This window comes from Pomacea canaliculata, linkage group LG2 (genome assembly GCF_003073045.1).
Source record: "Pomacea canaliculata isolate SZHN2017 linkage group LG2, ASM307304v1, whole genome shotgun sequence".
Lineage (NCBI taxonomy): Eukaryota > Metazoa > Mollusca > Gastropoda > Architaenioglossa > Ampullariidae > Pomacea > Pomacea canaliculata.
Window position 1 is genome coordinate 26,629,632 of NC_037591.1, and position 20,899 is coordinate 26,650,530.

General features: G+C 42.1%; 1 protein-coding gene across 1 annotated transcript in view; it reads right to left on the bottom strand.

Annotated features, from left to right (window-relative positions):
* Positions 1-20,363, bottom strand: part of LOC112555555 — a 67,251-nt gene extending 46,888 nt beyond the window's left edge. The window contains exons 1-3 of the mRNA XM_025223993.1: positions 20,246-20,363; positions 19,747-19,805; positions 18,430-19,095 (exon numbers count right to left, since the gene is read on the bottom strand). Of these exons, the coding sequence (XP_025079778.1) occupies positions 18,430-19,095; positions 19,747-19,805; positions 20,246-20,363 (843 nt within the window). The remainder of the gene's footprint in view (positions 1-18,429; positions 19,096-19,746; positions 19,806-20,245) is intronic.
* Between the last annotated feature and the right edge of the window lie 536 nt (positions 20,364-20,899).

A 20,899-nucleotide genomic window follows, 5' to 3' on the forward strand; every position in this document is an offset into this window, starting at 1 on the left:
TGGGTTAGTAAAGGTGGTGATTGTCATTGGAAATAAAAATAGTAAATTGCATTATTTTCTAATGCAAACTTAAGCTTTCATGAAGTTCGTTATTCTACCGTTGTTACCACCACCACCCACCACCACCACCACCACCACCCACCACCACCACACCACCACCACCACCACCACCACCCACCACACCACCACCACCACCACCACCACCACCACATATATACACACACCATGTAAAGTAAGAAACCATTAGTAAACTCTTTTAAGTTAATCGTAAGAGCATATAAAATGATTTTAGAGCATGAACATTGCAATGTTACCTCAATCAGTATCAGATCCTCAGCAAGTGCCTGTTGTACCTGATGACCTGTAAGGTTCGGAAAGCAATTGTCTTTGTGATGCGCAGGCCTGGGACGATGTCTGACACCAGGTGTGACAAACACGGCCTCCGCCCTGTCCACCTGTGGGATATGGCCTCTTTGAGTTTACTTCGTATCTTGCTGTCTAACATCTTGTTGTGCAAACATGCCACTCTTAGATGAGTTATGCCAAATGCTTCACCTCGCAGACGACAAGACCGTAGTTTGGTGAATGATGAGCAGGTCAAAAGTCGCCTTCCTCCCAGTTCCTTGGTGGAGCAGGAGGGACACTGTCGGATGGAGGTAAATAGACAGCTGCTGGTGAGTAACAAGGTTCCCCGAAGTTTTGTCCAAAGTACAGCTGACTCAGTACAAACATCACCTCGTCCTTTGCTTTTGATATTTCCTTCAGACAGAGCAGCACCCGCTGTAAGGCTGAGTCATTGTCCTGAGGAGGACATTGCTGGGAAGTACGGGATGCATACTGTTCCTCTCTCCTAGAGGTCAAAGCAGTGTCCTGGATGTTCTGAACGAGATCTGCACGTGCAGGACGCCAAAACTGGGTGTGGTGGAGAAGATCAGGAAAAGACTGTTTAACCCACTGTATCCACAAATCTCGGCTCTCTTCAAATTTGAATTCCTGCACATGATTTTGTGAAGTATAGAATTTACAAAAGTATTTGTATGTAATTTGTCCTGATAAAGCATTTTTATGTTGTCTACGATAATAGCTGTTTTAAAAATTGACTTTAACCTTTAACATACCAAGCCTAGCTCGCCAACATTGTTTACCAAGCTAGGGTCTTCGTAGGACCCCTTGTTTTTTTTATTATGTTTCTCAGCTGTTTGTTGCAATAGATTACTCGAATTATGTTTTTAGGTTTCTGAAACTATATTTCAGTATTGCAACCTTGTTAGAATCAAATATTTTGTTTATTTTAAGGCTGGTAAGCTAATTAAACCCATGTACTCTTTGTACAAAAAGTGTCGATATCATGTTTGTAACCAGTTACATTTACTCCTATATTCACATAAAACACATTCATCTCACCAAAATAAATAGTACACATTCATGTGTTGCCATCACTACAGTCCTGAACACATGTCACAGTTGTGCTGGTCTTCCTGTTTGTCTCAGACAAAACGTGTGCATTCACAGCAGACTGTATGGACATTGGTGTCATTGTTTCTTGGGCAACATGAACATCTTGAGGTTCTGATGTCCTGAAGTTGTTGTGAGCTTTGAGTTGCAGCTCGCAGCAAATACTCTCGCAGCTTCAATAGCTCTGACACCTGAAAGATTGAGACCACCTGCATTGCTTGCCTTCCGAAAAATATTAGGCTTTGTCAGTTCTTTGCCTAACTCTGACTGCGATTTTTTGGCCGGTTCAAACATTTTTTTATATATCCAAATTATGAAAGCATTTAGAGTTCGAATATCAAGCATGTTCATGAAAAGTCTCAGTGGCCATCTTGGTGTAACACGCACGATATTCTCTTACCACTTTGTCTGCATTGTCCACCCCACCTTTGGTACGGTCGTATTTAAGTATATTGTAGGGTTTCTTATGACTTTATACGCTAGTTAAAGAATCATTCCAAAATTGAATGGAAAGTACACGAACTGTTTTGTTTTTTGTTATGACATAACTGACAACTGCTATTGCATCCGAGAAGATGAATTTCGATAAAAGAAGATGTCTACCTTTTGCATTTTCCATCCTTACAGGAATATCAAGCCTTTTTTGTGGTTTCAATTTTTCAGTGATAGTAGTGTTTTTCTGCAGAAAAGAATTCCGCAGTTGGCACGGACGTAGAAACATTGTCTGTGATCACACCTCTTCAAGATCCCAACAGCGATTCCTTCAAGTCACATACTATGCGATTTTCCTAGTATTTCTCTGCAGCATTTCCTTGACGTTTTCCAGTGTAGACTTGCAAGTTGTACAAGTATGAAGTCTTCACGTCTTCAGCTGCCCAGACCTTGATCACATATTTTTCTGGTTTTTATTTCATGTATTGCCTCATTGGACATCTGCCACTAAATACGACTAGTTGCTCGTCAGCTATAATGTCTTCAAATGGTTGCAAAAAGATTCTTGCAATTATCTACAAACCAATCCCGATCATTTCATATAGCTGAGTGTTTATCATTTGCCTTTTGTTAAGTACTTGTTGATTTATCATCAAACCTGATAAACTGAAGGATATGGGAAAATATGTTCCTTGCCAATAGTTAAGTTTAGTCCTTGTTACTGCTCTGGAAGCGTATGGTCGCCTCTCCATGCCATACCAGCAGTAAAATCCGCACGGCGAATGTTTTCATCTGTTGTCCACATTTCCGAAATCGTTTCCTTTTGACAGCTAAGAGCTCCAACACTCAGCAACATTTGTTGTGCACGTGGGCCAGGAGATCCTCTAACGATGTTACATTGGCAACGGTGAGTCACCGGGGGCACAGAACTTGTCCATTTTGCTCCTGAGTTTGCAATAAATTCTTCTTCTTTATCGGAATCCCTGTCAGAATTGTCGCAGGCAATGTTTCTTTCTTCAGAATTCACTTCAAGATCGTCCTCCGAGTCTGACCCTTGTCTCAAGATATCTTCTGTCAGTGATATCACACTCATCCAGCATCCGAGTCATTACATCCTGTGAGCTCTGTTGGAGCCCCTTTTTTCAAAATGTACCATGTACACATTCTGTTAAAAACAAGAATTAAAACAATCCGAATATGTAGCATGGTGTGCCAAACAGGATTCTGCGAGGACTCCAAACGTGCTTCTACTTTTTTATGTTTTTAAAAAATAACGATTTACATATCTAATTATGTAATGTTTATCTTAATATGATTCGGGGCATATATATACAAAAATTAAGTGTAAACTAGTCACCATAGTTTTTGCAGAATCAGTAACAATCACACTCTAGATTCCTCCGATGACCCTCCCACCCTCGCCATTGGTATGTCAAGGGTTATGTTGATATGACATGCATATCTAAACAAACTTAAGGCCTTAGGATTAATTGGTTACGCGGTAAAAAAATTAACTTATAGCAGATATTCCGTAAATTAAATTTACGTTTTTCTAAATATAGTTTTGTAATATACTGCAAAAGTATCGTACACAGTATACATATGAAATTCTATCTTCATTCTCTTTCATGATGATGGAAAATTTATAAAGATTATACAAATCTATATCCAGTATAAGACACTGTCACCTCATACCTTTGCTGTCTGGTAAATGTTTATGTGCGACACAGGCTTCTTCTCTGGTACAAAATGTCCTGAACATACAACCAAAAGACTCAAGAATATCATAGAAGGCATCCGACATAGAGATATTTATAAACAAGCAACTTGTAACATTTTGAGACTGAAATGTTTTAGCATTAATGTTACTTGTTGATACTTGTTATTAGGGAAACCTAGCTTTGACCACAACATGAAGTCACTGACCACTTGAGATCAAATATCTTATGTCATTATAAAGGAGCGACATGGTAAAGATGTCAGGTTTAAAAAAGATAAACACAGAGTTTCAGGTCAGCTTGATTATTTGCTTGAGGGAAGTTCGTCGACATGGAAATGTAAATAGACAAGTCTCGCTGGCGATGGGAGTCAGAATACAAGGGAGCAGTTTGATTTGTCTATACTAGGGATGATGTAGTTTAGGTAAGTAGCAGCTTTCCGACGAAAGAACATAATCTGCCACGTGGGTAGGAGGGCGAGGTCTAGGTTAGTGTCGACATTACTTTTCAGTTATTTCACCACCCGATCCATATTTGAAGCATTTAAAGAAAATTTACTTTCTGCGTATTTCCAGTCTGTATCCGTCTTCCTTCTTCCTTTCACAATGGGCCACGGCTCAGGTAGACCTGCAGTAGATGAAAACACAGATTAGAAAAGTTGTCCTTTGGACACATACGTAATATTGAAATCCATCCTCATTTAAACAGTAATATCTAAGCAAAGATAAAATGGAAAAAGGTTAAGCGGATATATAATGTTACATCCATTAAAAACACTTTTAAAACTCTTACAGTTTTATCCCAAATCCTAAAACAAAAAGTCTGACCTGTGTAGGAGATGAACACCAGTTGTGACGTGCAGTGGAACACACCAGAATATTTGTCAGGTTGAGTTTCTCCAACGATGACTACTGCTTTTCTTTCAAGACCTTGAAGATCCTCCGTAGACACTATCCACACCTCGTCTCTATTGGATGTCACCATGTCCTCAGTGATACGTCTCATGTCCTGCACTGGAATACTCGCATTTCTCAGTACCTTCTCCAGATTAATGTGGTCGTATCCAACTTTCACTATTAGCACGTCTCTGTATCGCAGCCTCATAGATGTAGTATCCCTTGTGGTGGATGTGATAGATGTCAATGACGTAGTGGTGTTTTCTGGCAGTTCCGAAATAATATTAAAAAATAATATTCTTGTGTTCGTATATTTTAGCAGTTATCAATATAACGATGACGTAGACCCGCATAATTTAGGAAGTCGTGTTAACTCTTTAAAGTTATCGATAGGTATAGGTAATGAAACTAAGATATGAATGTCAGCCATTAGTTTATCAGCCGATAACAAAATATTTGCATTTAGGATGAACAAGCACCGGGAAATGTACTCATACTACTACACCAGTCACAACATTGCCAGCAACCAACATTAAACAGAGATAACCAAAGACATTTCGGATTATTCGAACTCTGAAAGTCTGCATTTATCGTGCTATTGTGACAGGTTTTTTTTCAAAAAAGTTGAATTAAAAGAAACTTTGGCTTCAATGCTCCAATTCCAAAACAAGTTAAATTGTCATTGTCACCTGGAAGTATAAACCGGCAAAATGTGAATCAATGCAACAATGAACAGAGTGGTTAGCACAGGGTTTATAAAACATGCGGTTGGTCTAGAAAATGATATATTTTGAAATCTTCCATGGTAAAAAGATGGAAGCAGCTGAAAGTACAGACAACATAAAATTAATTGTTGCTTAATAGGCGGTGATGCGCTAAGATACGGATCTCAAGAAAAAGAACTGCAAACTTCTCTATGTAAAATTTATTAAGAGCTTTAAGCAGTTGATATGAGATACGTAGTTGGAAGAGAGTCCTGTTAGTGCCACTCACATTGCTGTATATGTTACGACCAAAACCCTGAAGTTCGTCTAGTTTCCGAACTGGTCGGCTGTTCTGCACTTTGGCCGACAGGTGTGGTCACAGCCCGATGTAGCAGAAATGACCAGTGTGTGTGCTACTTTGACAGACCATTTCACAAAGAGGCCGAAAATCCCTGACAAAGTTCAATGTGCTCATATATCTCTACACCAGATGTTGACAGGTCGCGGTGATCCAAGGAGCGTTATTGCAGTTGTCATGATCGTCGACAGCGATTTCTACAAGTGAAGAACAGAACAGGGTGTCCTCAAACAACTGTCCTTCAGAAATGAATATTCCATTCAGCACGAGAGAATGCTGACACTGGAATCTGTAGGTACGGAAGAAAAATCCTACCAACCGTCGCGTTTTCTCAATCACTGACCGGCAGCCAAGGCTGCACTCAATACAACTGCACAACATGTCGCTGCAGATGTAGAAATAACAAACTGTTGTGTAATTCAAATTGAGCTAAAAGCTCATCAAAAGTTTTATTGTGACTTTGGCCGATCAGGCCATGCCATTTCGCAAACTCGACAGCCAAATCCCCACATCAAGAAAAGATCGGACATAGGCGGTCAGTGTACAGCAACACTGTGATTTCCCGTTTAGGCGGACACTCTCCTCTTTGGCCGATTTGGAACTTTGGCCGTAAAATAGAATATGATATAAAATATTTTATATGTTACTGTAATGATGTGTCTTTTCATAGAGATATAAATCTTCTTAGACATCCAGAGTAAAGTGTTAAGCTACAGTTTTACAATATTTGGTAAACTCTATTCCGTCTTCACAGCTCTGTAATGCGCAGAAAGCTGACCAGTGTAGTCTACTTATTATAAGCTTAAATTACTTTAAATATCATTAAGTTGACAAGCTGTTTGTAATAACAAGCTCTATCAATGACTTGCGTTTGATGAATTAACATTTCATCAGTAACATGTCATTAATTCTTAAAACAATTATGTTGAATACTTCTGGTGTTAGAGGTAACGTTGAATACAACATTTATTTACCTGAAGCACCAGCAAGCAGACACTCTAGGTACCTGACCACAAGCTCACTGCACGAATCACAGTCGCCGACAAATCTGCGATCATGTTTTGGGAGAAGGAACCACTGAACTGGTGGGCCAGGTGTAGTGTCGTGCTGCCCACGTTGACTGTATGGTTTGAAAATACCCGGATGAAAATCTGCTAATTCCATCTCCACAAACTTTGGAAATCGGATGGGTCTGGTAAAATGCTGAACTTGCCACATGGACGGTGCAAACTCGAGGTCATAGAGGTCATAACCTGCAGCCCAACAATGGACATCCGGAACTCTTGCCAACTTGTGAAGGAAACGTTTGAAGTACCTTTCGTATCTGACACGTAATTTAGAAGGAAAGGAAGAAACATTTTACAATACTTGCTAGTGGTGAATATGAATACATACATCTTTGTATGGGGTGGTAGACTGACGAGAATTATTTTGCTTCAAAAAAAGGAAAACACACATATATATATATTTCATGAAAATTTGGGGCCTCCAGCTGTTTGCATTACGTAGTCGAAGGGGCTGGGGAGTTTGTGCATTACGCTAAACCAGTAAATAACTAAAAGTAGCTGGCCCCCTACAACGAGTGCTACAAAGTAGGGAAAAAGCAGATTGGCTTGGGAGGAGATCGAAATCCAGGGCAGCCCAGTCGTCGAACAATAACCTAACTCGTTCATGCAATAATCTTTGTTTCTCATCTGAAGATATTTCACAACAATAGAATTATCTCCATGTTTCTGATTTCCTATTATCTGCTGCTCATGTCACTGATTACCTGACAGAAGGCGAGTCTAGTGCATCTACGATGAGGTACAGTGGTCCTCCCTTCGCATATTGTGACAAGTCGGTCACAGCTTCCTCGATATCACCATCATAATAGAAGTCATAATCTAGAAGATAAAGCTGGCCTGAGATCCCAGTCTTTAACAGTTGTGTTTCTAAGGTCTTTTTCAGCAGGTAATACGTCATCAAGCATCCTGCACCTCCCCGTCTCCGGATGCTGACCATGATGACGTCACGTCCACATCGCAGCCATTCTGTAGCCTTCAGCTGCAGCATCAGACTTTTACCTGTACCAGGTGGTCCAGCCAGAAAGACCCTGGGAGTCGCTGTGTTCAGCAGATGAACTTGCTCCGGGAACAATGTAATAACAGCATGACACAGGCTCGTGGACGACGAAGGTTGGTCCAAGGTTTTGAGTGACAGGCGTGGAGGAGACAGGCATGGAACAGTCACTGTTACCGCCGGACCGCAGAATCTAGTAAATACAGTGAAACAATATGCAAATGTAGTACACAGCTAGTCAAGCACAAAATAATGTATCAATATTCGGATTAACAGGAAATAATATTTCCAATTTGACATAATTTCCACTGCGTTGAATAGTTGAGGGGCTTCATTTGTAACTTGATTTTAATGAGTATACACCGCTTCTCGATTTACGAGTGGCCAGTTACTCGAATTTAGAAGAACATGTACAATATTTCATCTCCATTTATTTTATTCATCGACTTTTGCGTAGTTAACCAATACAGCCGAGTAACAGAATACGATCATCATCGTCACCGTCGTCAGCGTCATTGTCATTATCACCCAGCATTTTATGCCAGTGAAAGGATTTATGTTGGGCTGTTGCTAAATTTTAATACCCCATTCTTTATTTATTTTCCAGCTAATGCGTTACAATCCCTCATAGCATGGAAACATTTGGAAACACTTCAAAAACATTATCTTTTACGTTTCAAGCTCACATCATCCTTTTCACACCTTCTGTCCATCGAATGGCATTGCCATGGACAACCATCGAACTCATATTTGTCGTTAAGATTATTAGTCAGGGTTATTCACATCATTGCCATCAGACATCACCCAAATATTCAGACTACAGAAGTCCTGATTTGTTGAGTAGTTGTTTCCATACTTTATCGCGACCTCTAGTTGCTGGCTGTTCACACCACATAACTGACAAACTACAGAGAGTTCAGTGGCTGGTGGCACGAGATGTTTCTAAAGCATAAAGCTGTTCTAAGGAAGCAAATGAAGAAACTTTTTTCAGAAGTCACTGCTTTGCACAAGTGCATAAAAAATTAAGATGTTGGGAAGGAAAATCTGGCTTAAGCAGTTTTATCTTGTTTTTTGAAAGTGTAAACATTTACGTTCTGAAAGAGTTTGAAAGTAGAAATGTGTTGTACAACTGGCCCTAGAACTCCTCTGCACTCATTGTTCTATGCCAGTGATGCCCAACCTTTTTCGGCCTGCGGGCCATATCCATTTCGGACAGCCGTGTCGCGGGCCTCTTCACCGCAAAAATATATTAAAAAGAAAAAAAAAGGGCGATCCGTCCTGATTTCCACAGGAAGATGACGAAATTCAAACGCTGCTTCGGTATTGTTTCCCTGTCAGATTACCATTGTATTATACCTTGCTAGAAAGCGCGGAGTCTGTATTTTCAATCTCTTTAACGACTGATTCAAGTATTAACCAATCAAAAGATCACTAATCCCCTGAGGAATGCGGCGTCCCTCATTCTCAAACATTGGTTTCCTCCCAAGGCGAAAATCAAGAATGAAATACATCGAAAGATTGAGAGACACCCCTTCGTAGGGATAAATACTTTTTCTTCCCTTTTTTTCCGGTTTTTTTCGTTTTTTTTTTATTACTAACATGCCCATTTCCTGTCCTTTGGGCAGAAACTTCGCGGCCCGGACGGCACCGTATCGCGGGCCGGATATGGCCCGCGGGCCGTAGGTTGGGCATCCCTGTTCTATGCCAACAAGACGTAGTCATGTTGTACCTCCTCTCCGTGCACTCAACTGTCTGTTGGTTCAAGTTTGAGTTGATCACCAGATGGCTGTGACATGACCCAGGGTCACCTAGGGCAGTGGTTCTCAAAGTGTGGTCCGCGGACCACTAGTGGTCCGTGGGCATAAGTCAGGTGGTCCGCGGTTGACAGTCAGCAAAGTGATGTTCAAAGTGATGCATTCCTCGCATTAACATTTTAATTAAAAAGAACGAGGTATACGTAGTTTTATGTCAACTTATTACTATACTACTGTCACAAAAGTACATTTAGTTTTGAATTGTAATGAAACAAATGAGGCAATTTAAGTTTGAAATTCATAGTACAGACTGATTTTTAGGCCTTGGTGGTCCGCCATATTTTTTACTTAAGTAAAGTGGTCCGCGGTCCGAAATACTTTGAGAACCACTGGCCTAGGGCTCCTCCTCTGTCACCATATCTAACATACTCACTATCTATTCCCCATTAAAAATCCTTCGTTCCTCCGGAGACTTCACTGTTCTACAACGAGAAACTTTAATAACTAGTTGGTTTCCACGTTTTAGGACAGCAGGCCTTCTTGCTGATTTGTTTATTTTGGTCATTCGACTGTTTAAAAGGTCTGTGTTTATGAAAGCTATCTCGCGCTGGTACTACAGAGTCTACTACAGTTTAATTCTTTTGAATGTGTTCTTTCTGTATTTGTGTGTGTGTTTTCAATACAGAATAAATTTTGGTAAATCTTTTTACATCCGTTTTTAAAAAATAGGATCCGCTAGATACGGGGTTTAAATTATCTGTATGATCTCGTGTCTTATCAAGTATAATAACTGATTTTGAAACCTGTTAGTACTAACCTGGCCAACAGTCTCTGGTAATCCCCAAAACTGATTTCGGTTGCAGATCCAGACCCAGCCACACATCGCAGCCACCAGTCATCAAAGTCAGTGTGGACAATACCAGGGGTATCAGAGACACAAAGCTGATCAGAGGTGAGACAAAGGTCAGTGATGCCCGTAACATCTGATGCTCCCAGACACCGACACAGATCCTGTAAAATAACCAGGTATTGTTGAACCATTACTCAAATGCACCGTCCTCTTTCTATCCAGAAACAACCCATTTTTCACAGTTCCTGTCTGGTGATAACTGCACAACATGTCTCTAACACTTTAAACTGTTCTAAAGAAACAAATTCTTTTAAGTTTCGCTCCTAGTCCTTGAGATGTGTTGCACAAGTGCAGTGAAAAATATTACTAATGGAAACGAAAATCTAGCTAAGATAGTCTTGTTTTTATTTTAAAAATCTAGTTTGTATATTTTTTAAAATTGTGTTGCGCACTGTGTTTTTCTAAAACTGACTGTTTTAATAAATGTAACAAGGCCATAAAGTGTTTAAAAGTAAAAATCTGCTGTGCAGCTGTTTGGTTTAGTCGATGAACTTTTTAAGTTTGTGCTCAAATCTCACTGGAGACACCGACAGTGGTAGTGAGTAGTCCTACTTTCTGTTTCTGTCATCATTGGGTATCATTAACCTGAAGTAAAGCTGTTTTGTGTTAAAAATACTAATTATGTTGACATGTAAAGCTTTTAGGAAGTAAATGGAAACTTAAAATTCTCCTTGTCGTTTCTTCATGCAATACATGGGTTTGACAACCTTGGGTTACTATCATCGAACACTTTCAAGCTTGCTTAAGGTTGGGCGTCATCAGGAACGTTGATTGTTCTAATCGAGCTTCAGCAACAGTTTACTGATTCAAAAGCTATTGATAGATGAGACAAAAGATCTTAAGTCGAAGGACCGTAAGAATAACGAAGTATGTAAGTGGTTCACAGTGTCAAGGGTACATGTTGAATATGATTCTTACACCTTTACCATCTTTTATTTCAAGCCTCGACCTAGCAACAATTCTGCTGCGATGTCGAATAACTTGGCCTTACCTGGGGATTATTCAAAATGAGATGATTACATGATGCTTTCATTTTTATGAAAGGTATTCAACATATCGTTATGAACGACTCAGTACACAGCCATGAGACAGTTCTATCTGAATTTATCAAATAATAAAAAAAACTTACAGAATATCATATCCTAGACATTGAAAATCTCACTGCGCTTTGCAAATCACAACGTCCAACATCCAGCTTCGAGAGTTCTTAGCAAATAAATCACATTCTATGAAGACAAAGAAAGACCAAAGCGCAAACATGGTAAAACATGGAAAAAATAATTAGAGTTTGAGATATTTGATACAAAACCATTTCAGTTTACAAGTACTACGGTCGTTGATTGGCAGTCAGTGAAGTAAGCTAAGCAGGTGGATATGTCACGTGAGTAGTATAGACATGTGCTATTCATGCCTCATTTGGGGAGCCGTTTTGGGGAGCCGTGACGTCACATCCGCCAGCTTGCCGGAGGTCGCATGGGGGTGGCCATCTTGATGATGTCACATGCGTGGCGGCCATTTTGTCATACCTCCTCGTCTTGCTATACCCCGAGTGATTGTTGCTGAGACCCCCACCCTTGTTTTTGTTTTGGGGGAAAATGCATTGAAAGAGCCCATTTCGTCAAAGCTTAGAAAAGTATAAACTTTAATAAACTTTGTCCACCAGTCGCCACGAGGAGGCAGGGCTTTTGTTTGACTGGCAAAACACATAAACGGTACGGGAAACATCAGTCGGTGTTTACGTTCTTTTGGGCTCCCAATGCCACTCCCCTATGGAGACAACGTCTCGTGGATCTTTTTGATTCTCAGAAGAAGCGTTTTAAAATTAATTTTTCCCACTCCTTTTTGTTAAAAAAATAAAACTTCAAATGAGTTATCGTTTTTTCATGCCTCTGCCAACAACCACAGAGCACTAAAAAAGCCCCCCGTCTGATTTCTAACAAACAAGATTTTTTGGACTTGTAAAATCAAGTTCAAGACCACGACGCGTTGGAGCACGCCCAAAACGAACGTCCCGACAGTAAGGTGGCGGGTGGAGGCCATCATGTCCACCTCCTTTTATGTCAACCCCATCGCCGACTTTCCTATCGGTTGTTGTACAGATGATGCTTTACCCGAATACATACAAAAATAACAAAAGCCTGCATACACTTCAAACAGACCAAAACCACGGACAGGCGTACCGTGACAATCTTTGTTTTTTAGAGCCCTCGCATTACACCGTGGCGCCAACGTACATTTGTTACAGATGCCTGCGCGAGAACTGTCAACCAATGGTCCTCGTCTGCTTCTTTTTCTGACTTTCCAGGAGTGACCCTGCTAGATCTGCCGAGTTTAGAAGATAAATTTAAAGTAAATATCGATGTTTTTCAGTTTGATGAGAGTCAGTCTCCTCCCGTGCTCGTCCCTCTCCAGCGGAGCGCGTACAAGTATACAAACGTTCTCCGTCTTTTACATTACAAGCAACATTTCATGCACATCATCGACATCGACAAGCTCACGCATGCGTTTCAATGTCCCAAGTGCGGAAAACTTTGGAAAAAAATTTGGAGGATGGAGCGACACGAAAAGAAATGTCAGGGGGATAAGGTCAAAGAGATGTATCAAGGCGGGGTCTATCAGGGTACACCCTCCGTCCTGGAAAGTTTACAGTCCCACGGGTTTTCGGTCGACACGTCGTTTGTTTTTCCGTATAGGGCCACCTTTGATTTCGAAGTTTATTTTGATCGCTCTAACCTTCCCCAACCCCACAGCAACAACACGCGGTACACAGCACAACACGTTCCCTTGTCCGTGTCGGTAGCCAGTAACGTTCCAGATTTTGAATCGCCGGTTTGTTTCGTCAGCGACGGCGACTCTCAAAACTTGATCGATCGCATGGTCGATCACCTAGAAAAAATTTCGGACCGTTCTTATCTTTTATTATGCGAAGCGATTTAGTGACGTGCTTACAGAGCTAGATGCTGTCGAACAACAACAAAACAACTCCCCTGACAGTATTCAAATTCCCACCGCCGCCCTCAAAGCCCGATTCGACGACTACTTGCGTCAACTACCGGTCATAGGGTTTAACTCGGGAAAATATGACATCAACGTCATCAAACCCTACCTCGTTCGCCGATTTGTCCTTTGCGAAAAAGAAACAGACGATGACGATGTTGACGAGACAAAAAACCCTTTTAAGTTTGTGGTGAAGCGTCACAACGCATTTTTGTGCATTTGCACCCAAAAGCTGAAATTTCTAGACGTCGTCAACTTTCTCGCGCCGGGATTTAGTTACGCAAAGTACTTGGCTGCCTACAACGTCACAGAGCAAAAAGGTTTCTTTCCCTACGAATACGTCACCTCTCTCGACACACTACAAGAACAGCAACTCCCTCCCCACGCCGCGTTTTATTCGACACTCAAACAGAGCAACATCACAGACGAGCAGTACGCCTACTGTCAACAGGTCTGGGAGACTCGCAACATGACGTCGATGCGAGATTTTCTGATGTGGTACAACAACCTCGACGTTGTGCCTTTTCTGCAAGCGCTCGACAACCAGATCACGTTCTACGCTACTCTCGGTGTAGACATGGTGAAAGACGCTATTTCGGCTCCCGGCATCACACTGCGCTATCTCTTCAAAACTCTGTTCCGACGTCTACTTTTCTCTTTCGATGAACAAAACGAAAGACATCCACTCGCTGCTTCGCGACAACATCACAGGCGGTCCCTCCATCATTTTCACCGCCATCACGAAAAATCTCACACGTTTATTCGCAACGACATCAGCAAAACCCGTACAAAGCATAGAGGGTTTCGATGCCAACGCCTTGTATCTCTGGGCCTTATGCCAAAACATGCCGACGGAACACCCGATCATCCGTAAAAAAGAAAATAATTTCAAAGGGGAAAAAAGAGACGTATACGGTCAAAAGAGTCGCGAGTGGTTAGAGTGGGTCATGTTTTGTAAAAACATTCACATTCGGCATAAATTTAATTCAAAAGAAAAACAGTTAGGAAAAAGGCGAATTCGCGTCGATGGGTGGCATTCGGAAACGCAGACCGTCTATCAGTTTCACGGCTGTCTTTTTCACGGACACGAAAACTGCTCCCTCACGCGCGGTCGCGTCATCAACCCGTTTAACCAAAAGCCACTCGTCGAGTTGCGGGAAAAAACGCGCGAGATCACCGCGTACTTACAAAACGTCGTCGGTGTTGAGCTGTGCAGGAAATGTGGGAGTGCGATTGGGAAAGACAAAAAAAGAACCAACCCCCAAAATCTCCACCGTTATACGCTGTAAAAAGCTCCCCCTCCTACAGTTCCAAACGATATCCCACCGGAAAACGACATTTTAGCCGCCGTGAAAAGACGAAACGCTGTTTGGCCTGGTGCAGTGCGATCTTCACGTCCCCGAGGCGTTGCGTGAGCGGTTTAGCGAGATGACGCCCATCTTCAAAAACATTCACGTCACGCGCTCCGACATTGGTCCTTTCATGCGAGCGTACGCGGAAAAATATAAACTATTGACCGGTTCCACAAAAACCCTCATCGGCAGCTATGTCGGAAACAAAGTTTTACTAGCGACCCCTTTGCTGAAATGGTATCTTGAAAATGGACTCATAGTCACTGCCATTTACCTGGTGATAGAATACCAACCCAAACCTTGCTTTAAGGCCTTTGGCGACATGGTCACCAGCGCGCGACGCCAAGGAGACAGCGATCCGTCCAAAAACATTTTGAGCGAAACGTTCAAACTGCTAGGCAACAGTGCTTACGGCAAGACGCTCACCAACATCGCCAGGCACTGCGACATTTTACTAGTCGGTGACTCTGACTGTGAAAAACTGATAAACGACAGTCGCTTTCAAAAGCTGACGGAACTGACGGAAGACTTGTACGAGGTAGAGATGGCCAAAAAGAACATCAACTGGGGCCTCCCCTTACAAATTGGCTATTTCGTCTACCAGTACGCCAAACTGAAAATGCTTCAGTTTTACTACCACTGCGTGGACAAGTACGTAGACCGCAGCAACTTTCAGCTGTGCGAGATGGACACGGATTCGCTGTACATGGCTTTGGCTGTCCCTCGCTTCGAAGATGCCGTCCGTCCCGAGTTGCAACGACAGTTTTTTCAAGAATACACGCAATGGTTCCCGGGACAAGCATGCGACCAACATCACCAAGACTTTGTGCACAGCAAAACAAACCACAAAACCCTGGGACCTCTCGCTGCCTGTCCTGCTGTCTCCAACGCGCTCGCGACGACAAACGCACGCCGGGCTTGTTTAAAACGGAGTACACAGGCGATGGCATCGTGGCTCTCTGCAGCAAAACTTACATTTGTTTCGGCGACACGCAAAAACTCAGCACCAAGGGTCTAAACAAACACCAAAATCAACTTGACCACAGCCATTTCAAACAGGTTTTACAGACACAGCAAGCCAGCGGTGGATGCAACACCGGTTTCAAAACAGATGGTAAATGCATGTTTACCTACCAACAACACCGGCAACTCCTTGTCTATCTGTACATCAAGCGAAAGGTCCTTGACGATGGGTGACTACCGTGCCGTTAGACATTTGAGACTGCTGCTCCCGTTTAGACTGCGAATATCTTCAAAGCTGTGATAAAAGTTTTCTTTTCTTTGTGCGTCAAACACATTTTTGCCAGTCAAACAAAAGCCCTGCCTCCTCGTGGCGACTGGTGGACAAAGTTTATTAAAGTTTATACTTTTCTAAGCTTTGACGAAATGGGCTCTTTCAATGCATTTTCCCCCAAAACAAAAACAAGGGTGGGGGTCTCAGCAACAATCACTCGGGGTATAGCAAGACGAGGAGGTATGACAAAATGGCCGCCACGCATGTGACATCATCAAGATGGCCACCCCCATGCGACCTCCGGCAAGCTGGCGGATGTGACGTCACGGCTCCCCAAAACGGCTCCCCAAATGAGGCATGAATAGCACATGTCTATACTACTCACGTGATGTCTTACTTTACCGGAGCATCAGGCGGCCAGCGACATTCTGCAAGAGTTGAGGGTTGCGGAAGCGAGAACCAGAGGCTAGAAACGAAGGAGTTGCAGTAGTAGGGAGAATATGAAGGAAACAACCAGCTGATGACAGTCTCGTGTCAGGTAACGTCGATAGTGAAAATGCATCCGAGATGGAAGTTGTGATTTATTGGCTACGTGGAGAAACTGGAGTTCAATATGACATTCTGGGTGAGAGAAAGAAGTGACGAAAGAAAGAAGAGCGATTTCTGTGAGTGGAGAGGTATTGTATAATTGCGTATAGTCTCTGATGGCCAGATGGTGGAATGCATAGTGTCAAGGACCAGTCCGTGCCTCCGTATTTTTTAAGATTATTTTAACCCCTTCTCGACCTATGGGCTGCAAGTGTAGATTTGTATGGGATAATGAAGAAGAAAGTCAGAGGGGAAAGGGTTAACCGTGAGACGAAATATTTGGTGGACCCGGTTCAGCAGTAGATTTTTGGCGGGAATGACGTAGAAATTTTACTTAAGCCCAGAATAGTGAAGGAAGAAGACGTGCCTGAGTCAGGACTTGTAAATGTCAGTAGATGATTACACAGTAGAGCAGAGTAGTGTCCATCGACGCTGAATGAGGCGGTACTGACCCCTTGTGGATTAACCTCGCCTACACAAGGTTTTAATTATAGGGCTGAAAGAACTGGAGCCCTTCTGGATGAGGAAGAATCGCCTCCTCGGACCATCCGTCTTTGGTCCAACACCCAGCAGCACTTGGGCGAACTCTACGAGATCGACCAACGGGCCTGTCGAGGATTTGTGACTAGGCCAGTGGAGCACCGTCGGCCCCGTGACGTCACCGTGGAGTACCTCCGCTGTGACCCGGAAACCGTCTCACCGACACACTGGCCAGTGTTGTGTACGGCCTTCTAGTGTCGTCAGTCGCTGAGTTACGGCCAAAGTTTCTTTCTTCCCTCTCCACACCTCGGGGAAGGATCAACCGATTCACTAGGATTATAGGTGTAGTCTGTGTTATCTGGATTCTAGTGGCTGGAGATGCTGAGGGCGACAACCCTAACATAGTGGGAGGTTGAATTGTGAGAATCGTTATGGGCGACTGATATTTTGATGACGCTTAGAGAGGGTATGATGAGAGTTAGTGTGCATGGCTAGAAATTGATAATATATTGAGGAGTTGAACTTTGGAAACTGTTATGAGTTGTGAATTGAGAGATTGATAAATGTAATTAAAAGCGACTCGATTACCAGTCATGATTTGTTTCGAAACCCGCGCCTTCGATGTTCACTTGTCATAGATGTTTTTGACCATACTCTAGTCAGAACTGTGTGTGTGTTGTGTGTTGAAGAATGCGGACTTGTCTGGCGTGAATGTGTAGCTTGCACCACCCTTGCCGTGACACATGGACAACAACAGATGTTGCGGGTAGAGGGTGTAGAAGACTGGCCCTTTAGGAAACACTATAGAGAACTGGAAAAGGGTTTAGAGGAATAGAAGCTGATGACGAGAACTTTCAAAACAAAAATATGGGGAGGGGTGAATGGCGGCTGTAATACACTTGAGAGATGGCAAGTGGTTGTGTTGTCAGCTGTTGGATCATTGGACGAGCATGCGACATAATGTGTTCAGGTGACCTGTAAAACAGCCTCTCACACAGTTTGCCAAGGTCCTGGATGAAATGTTAAACATAGTAGTCTAAAAAAGTACGAATTATGGCAGGGCACCATGATTCATCCATCAGTCAGAGTTCTTGTTTAATAAACAATAAAGTAGGTTCAAAAAGTCGATTATAAATTACGAGGAAACCCACTTCAACATAGACAGATCACCAAACTAAATGCTCCACAGTTTAGTCCGCTAGCGATAAACAGAGCGATCCCATGAAAACACAAAAAGTAAACATGGATAAAGGATAACTTCAACATTCAGCTGGCAGGCACAATGATAGCCCACATTATTTAGGATACATTTGATACTTGGTTGGTTATACTCTGTGTGACAACGAAAATTTGTTTCCCTCAGTAGATCCGGGATCTTCAGCGAGTGCCATATACTGACCTCCAACGATGTAAAAACTATTAGTAAACTATGTCACTTTACTTGTAAGATAATATAAAATGATTTTATAGCACTAACATTGCAATGTTACCTCAATCAGTATCGGATCCTCAACAAGTGCCTGTTGTACCTGATGACCTGTAAGGTTCGGGAAAGCAATTGTCTTTGTGATGCGCAGGCCTGGGACGATGTCTGACACCAGGTGTGACAACACGGCCTCCGCCCTGTCCACCTGTAATATGGCCTCTTTGAGTTTACTTCGTATCTTGCTGTCTACATCTTGTTGTGACATGCCACTCTTAGATGAGTTATCGCCAAATGCCTTCACCTCACAGACGACAAGACCGTAGGTTCTGTGAATGATGAGCAGGTCAAAGTCGCCTTCCTCCCAGTTCCTTGGTGGAGCAGGAGGGACACTGTGGGATGGAGGTAAATAGTCAGCTGCTGCTGAGTAACAAGGTTCGCCGGAGTTTTGTCCAAAGTACAGCTGACTCAGTACAAACATCACCTCGTCCTTTGCTTTTGATCTTTCCTTCAGACAGAGCAGCACCCGCTGTAAGGCTGAGTCGTTTTTAACGGAATTGTACCAAGGAGTTTGTTGCTGGGAAATATACAGTTTTGACTGTTTCTCGCTACAATGCACCGAAGTAAAGTCCTTTGCACAGACTGGAAGCCAGAACTGGGTGCCATGAAGATCAGGAAAGGCGTCGTTCACCCACTGTATCCAGGCTTCTTGGCTCTCTTCTAGTGTCAAATCCTGTACACAGGTTATAAAAAAGCGATAGTATAATTTGCATAACATATTTATTTGTGTGGAGAGAGTTCAATGAAAGATAGAAAACGATATAAAAAAATAAGCAAAAGCAAATGGATTACACCGTGCGAAACATGAAGTGCGGGGATGATGAGGAAGCGATTAGAAGACTTTGCTTGATTATGAAAGTGAGCTTGGTTTTGTGACTAGAAAGGTGCGAACGTCGAGAAAATAGCAAAAGAATTCCAAACGATAGGTCCAGAGAAGGAGGAAGTGTCTGGCGAATGTCACTCGTTTAAAAAGTTGAATAGACGAAGTAATCATCAGCAGATGGAATAGACAGTCTTGGGTGTCATTAAATGATGATAAAATTATTGATGATGACTGGGACAAAACAAAGTCTGGAAATTTCATATTTGTAATTTCTTTTGTCATATGTATAACTGTTTCAAAATGGATTTGCAGTTGGTAGAATATCCATGTTAAAACTGAATTTCAGTGACAAAGAGAAATGTCAAATTAAGCAGATTTTATTAATTAAGATTTGATTAATTGATTGATCAAGCAACAACTACTTTTGCAATCAACACAGAATACGTAGACACAAGAGAAATTCGATATTTTATACATTTTCACGACATTTTACCTTCATACCTTAGCTGTCGGGTACATGTTGATGTGTGGCTCAGTCTCATTTTTCGTTATAAATGTTCCTGACGACAAAAGCAAGAAAATGAAAAAATATCAGAAAACGTATAACATTTCATAACAGTTATACCTGAGCTTGCTGTCTTCTTCACTCATAAAATAAAATCTGCTTCTCCCGAATCGAATAATTGAATAAATGTGTGAGTATCAAACATACTTTCCCCTATGTGTGACCATTTATCTAAGAACTACGAATGAAGTTTTTATTCCCCATATTCGCTATATCTGTGCCTCACTGGGTACCACGTCACATTTTCCTTTGGTCTTAAAGCTGATGAAGAAAACTGTAAACGTTGTTTAAACCGTTGGTCAGCAGTAAACAAAAGTAAAGATGAAGCAGCTGTGACCCATCCTGTATATAGTGATGTTAACTCAGCATCATTCTGCTAAAGTCTCCCATCGTGTAAACTATGTATAAGGCAGATTCTCGAGACTAAGCTCTCACCTTTATTCTCCCATCTGCCCCGTGCTAGGTGATGATGTATTGGTAGCTTCTCTCGATGGTAGATGCCAAACAGATCCCGATGACCCTCCTTCCTGTCCAGTATTTCAGAACTACTCATCTGCGAGTCCCTTCATTCCTGGTTCCAATGCTGGTTGTCGCTCCTGCTGCATCGTCTTCTGGAGCTGCAAACGCGCCTGAATATATTGCTCTCGCTGTATCGTCAGTTTTTTTAATTTCGGCACCATTTCTGCGTCGGGCTCCTCCTTGGCCTGATTGGCTGCCCAAGCGAAGTGATTACTTGTTGAAGTGACAATGTAAAAAGTGCTATGAACTTGAGAGGGGGAGAAGACTTATAAGGGGCTGTTGTATGTCTACCACAACACACTCCATTTGCTTGACAGTGTAAGACAATTGTGCTACTGTTAAAGTCAGTGTAGGTTTAAAAATAATAAAATCACCGAGATTTCGTCAAAAAATCATTAGAAAAAAACAAAGAATGTGAGGTAAATATACGTTGTTTTTTTGCAATATTTGCAACTGGGGAAAACAGGGTGTTAAGTCTCTTAAGAGACAGTTTAAGGAGATATGAAGAAAAAAAGGTCACTTGTAAGGTATTACAGATACAGATACACTCAATAAGTAATCTATCATGTC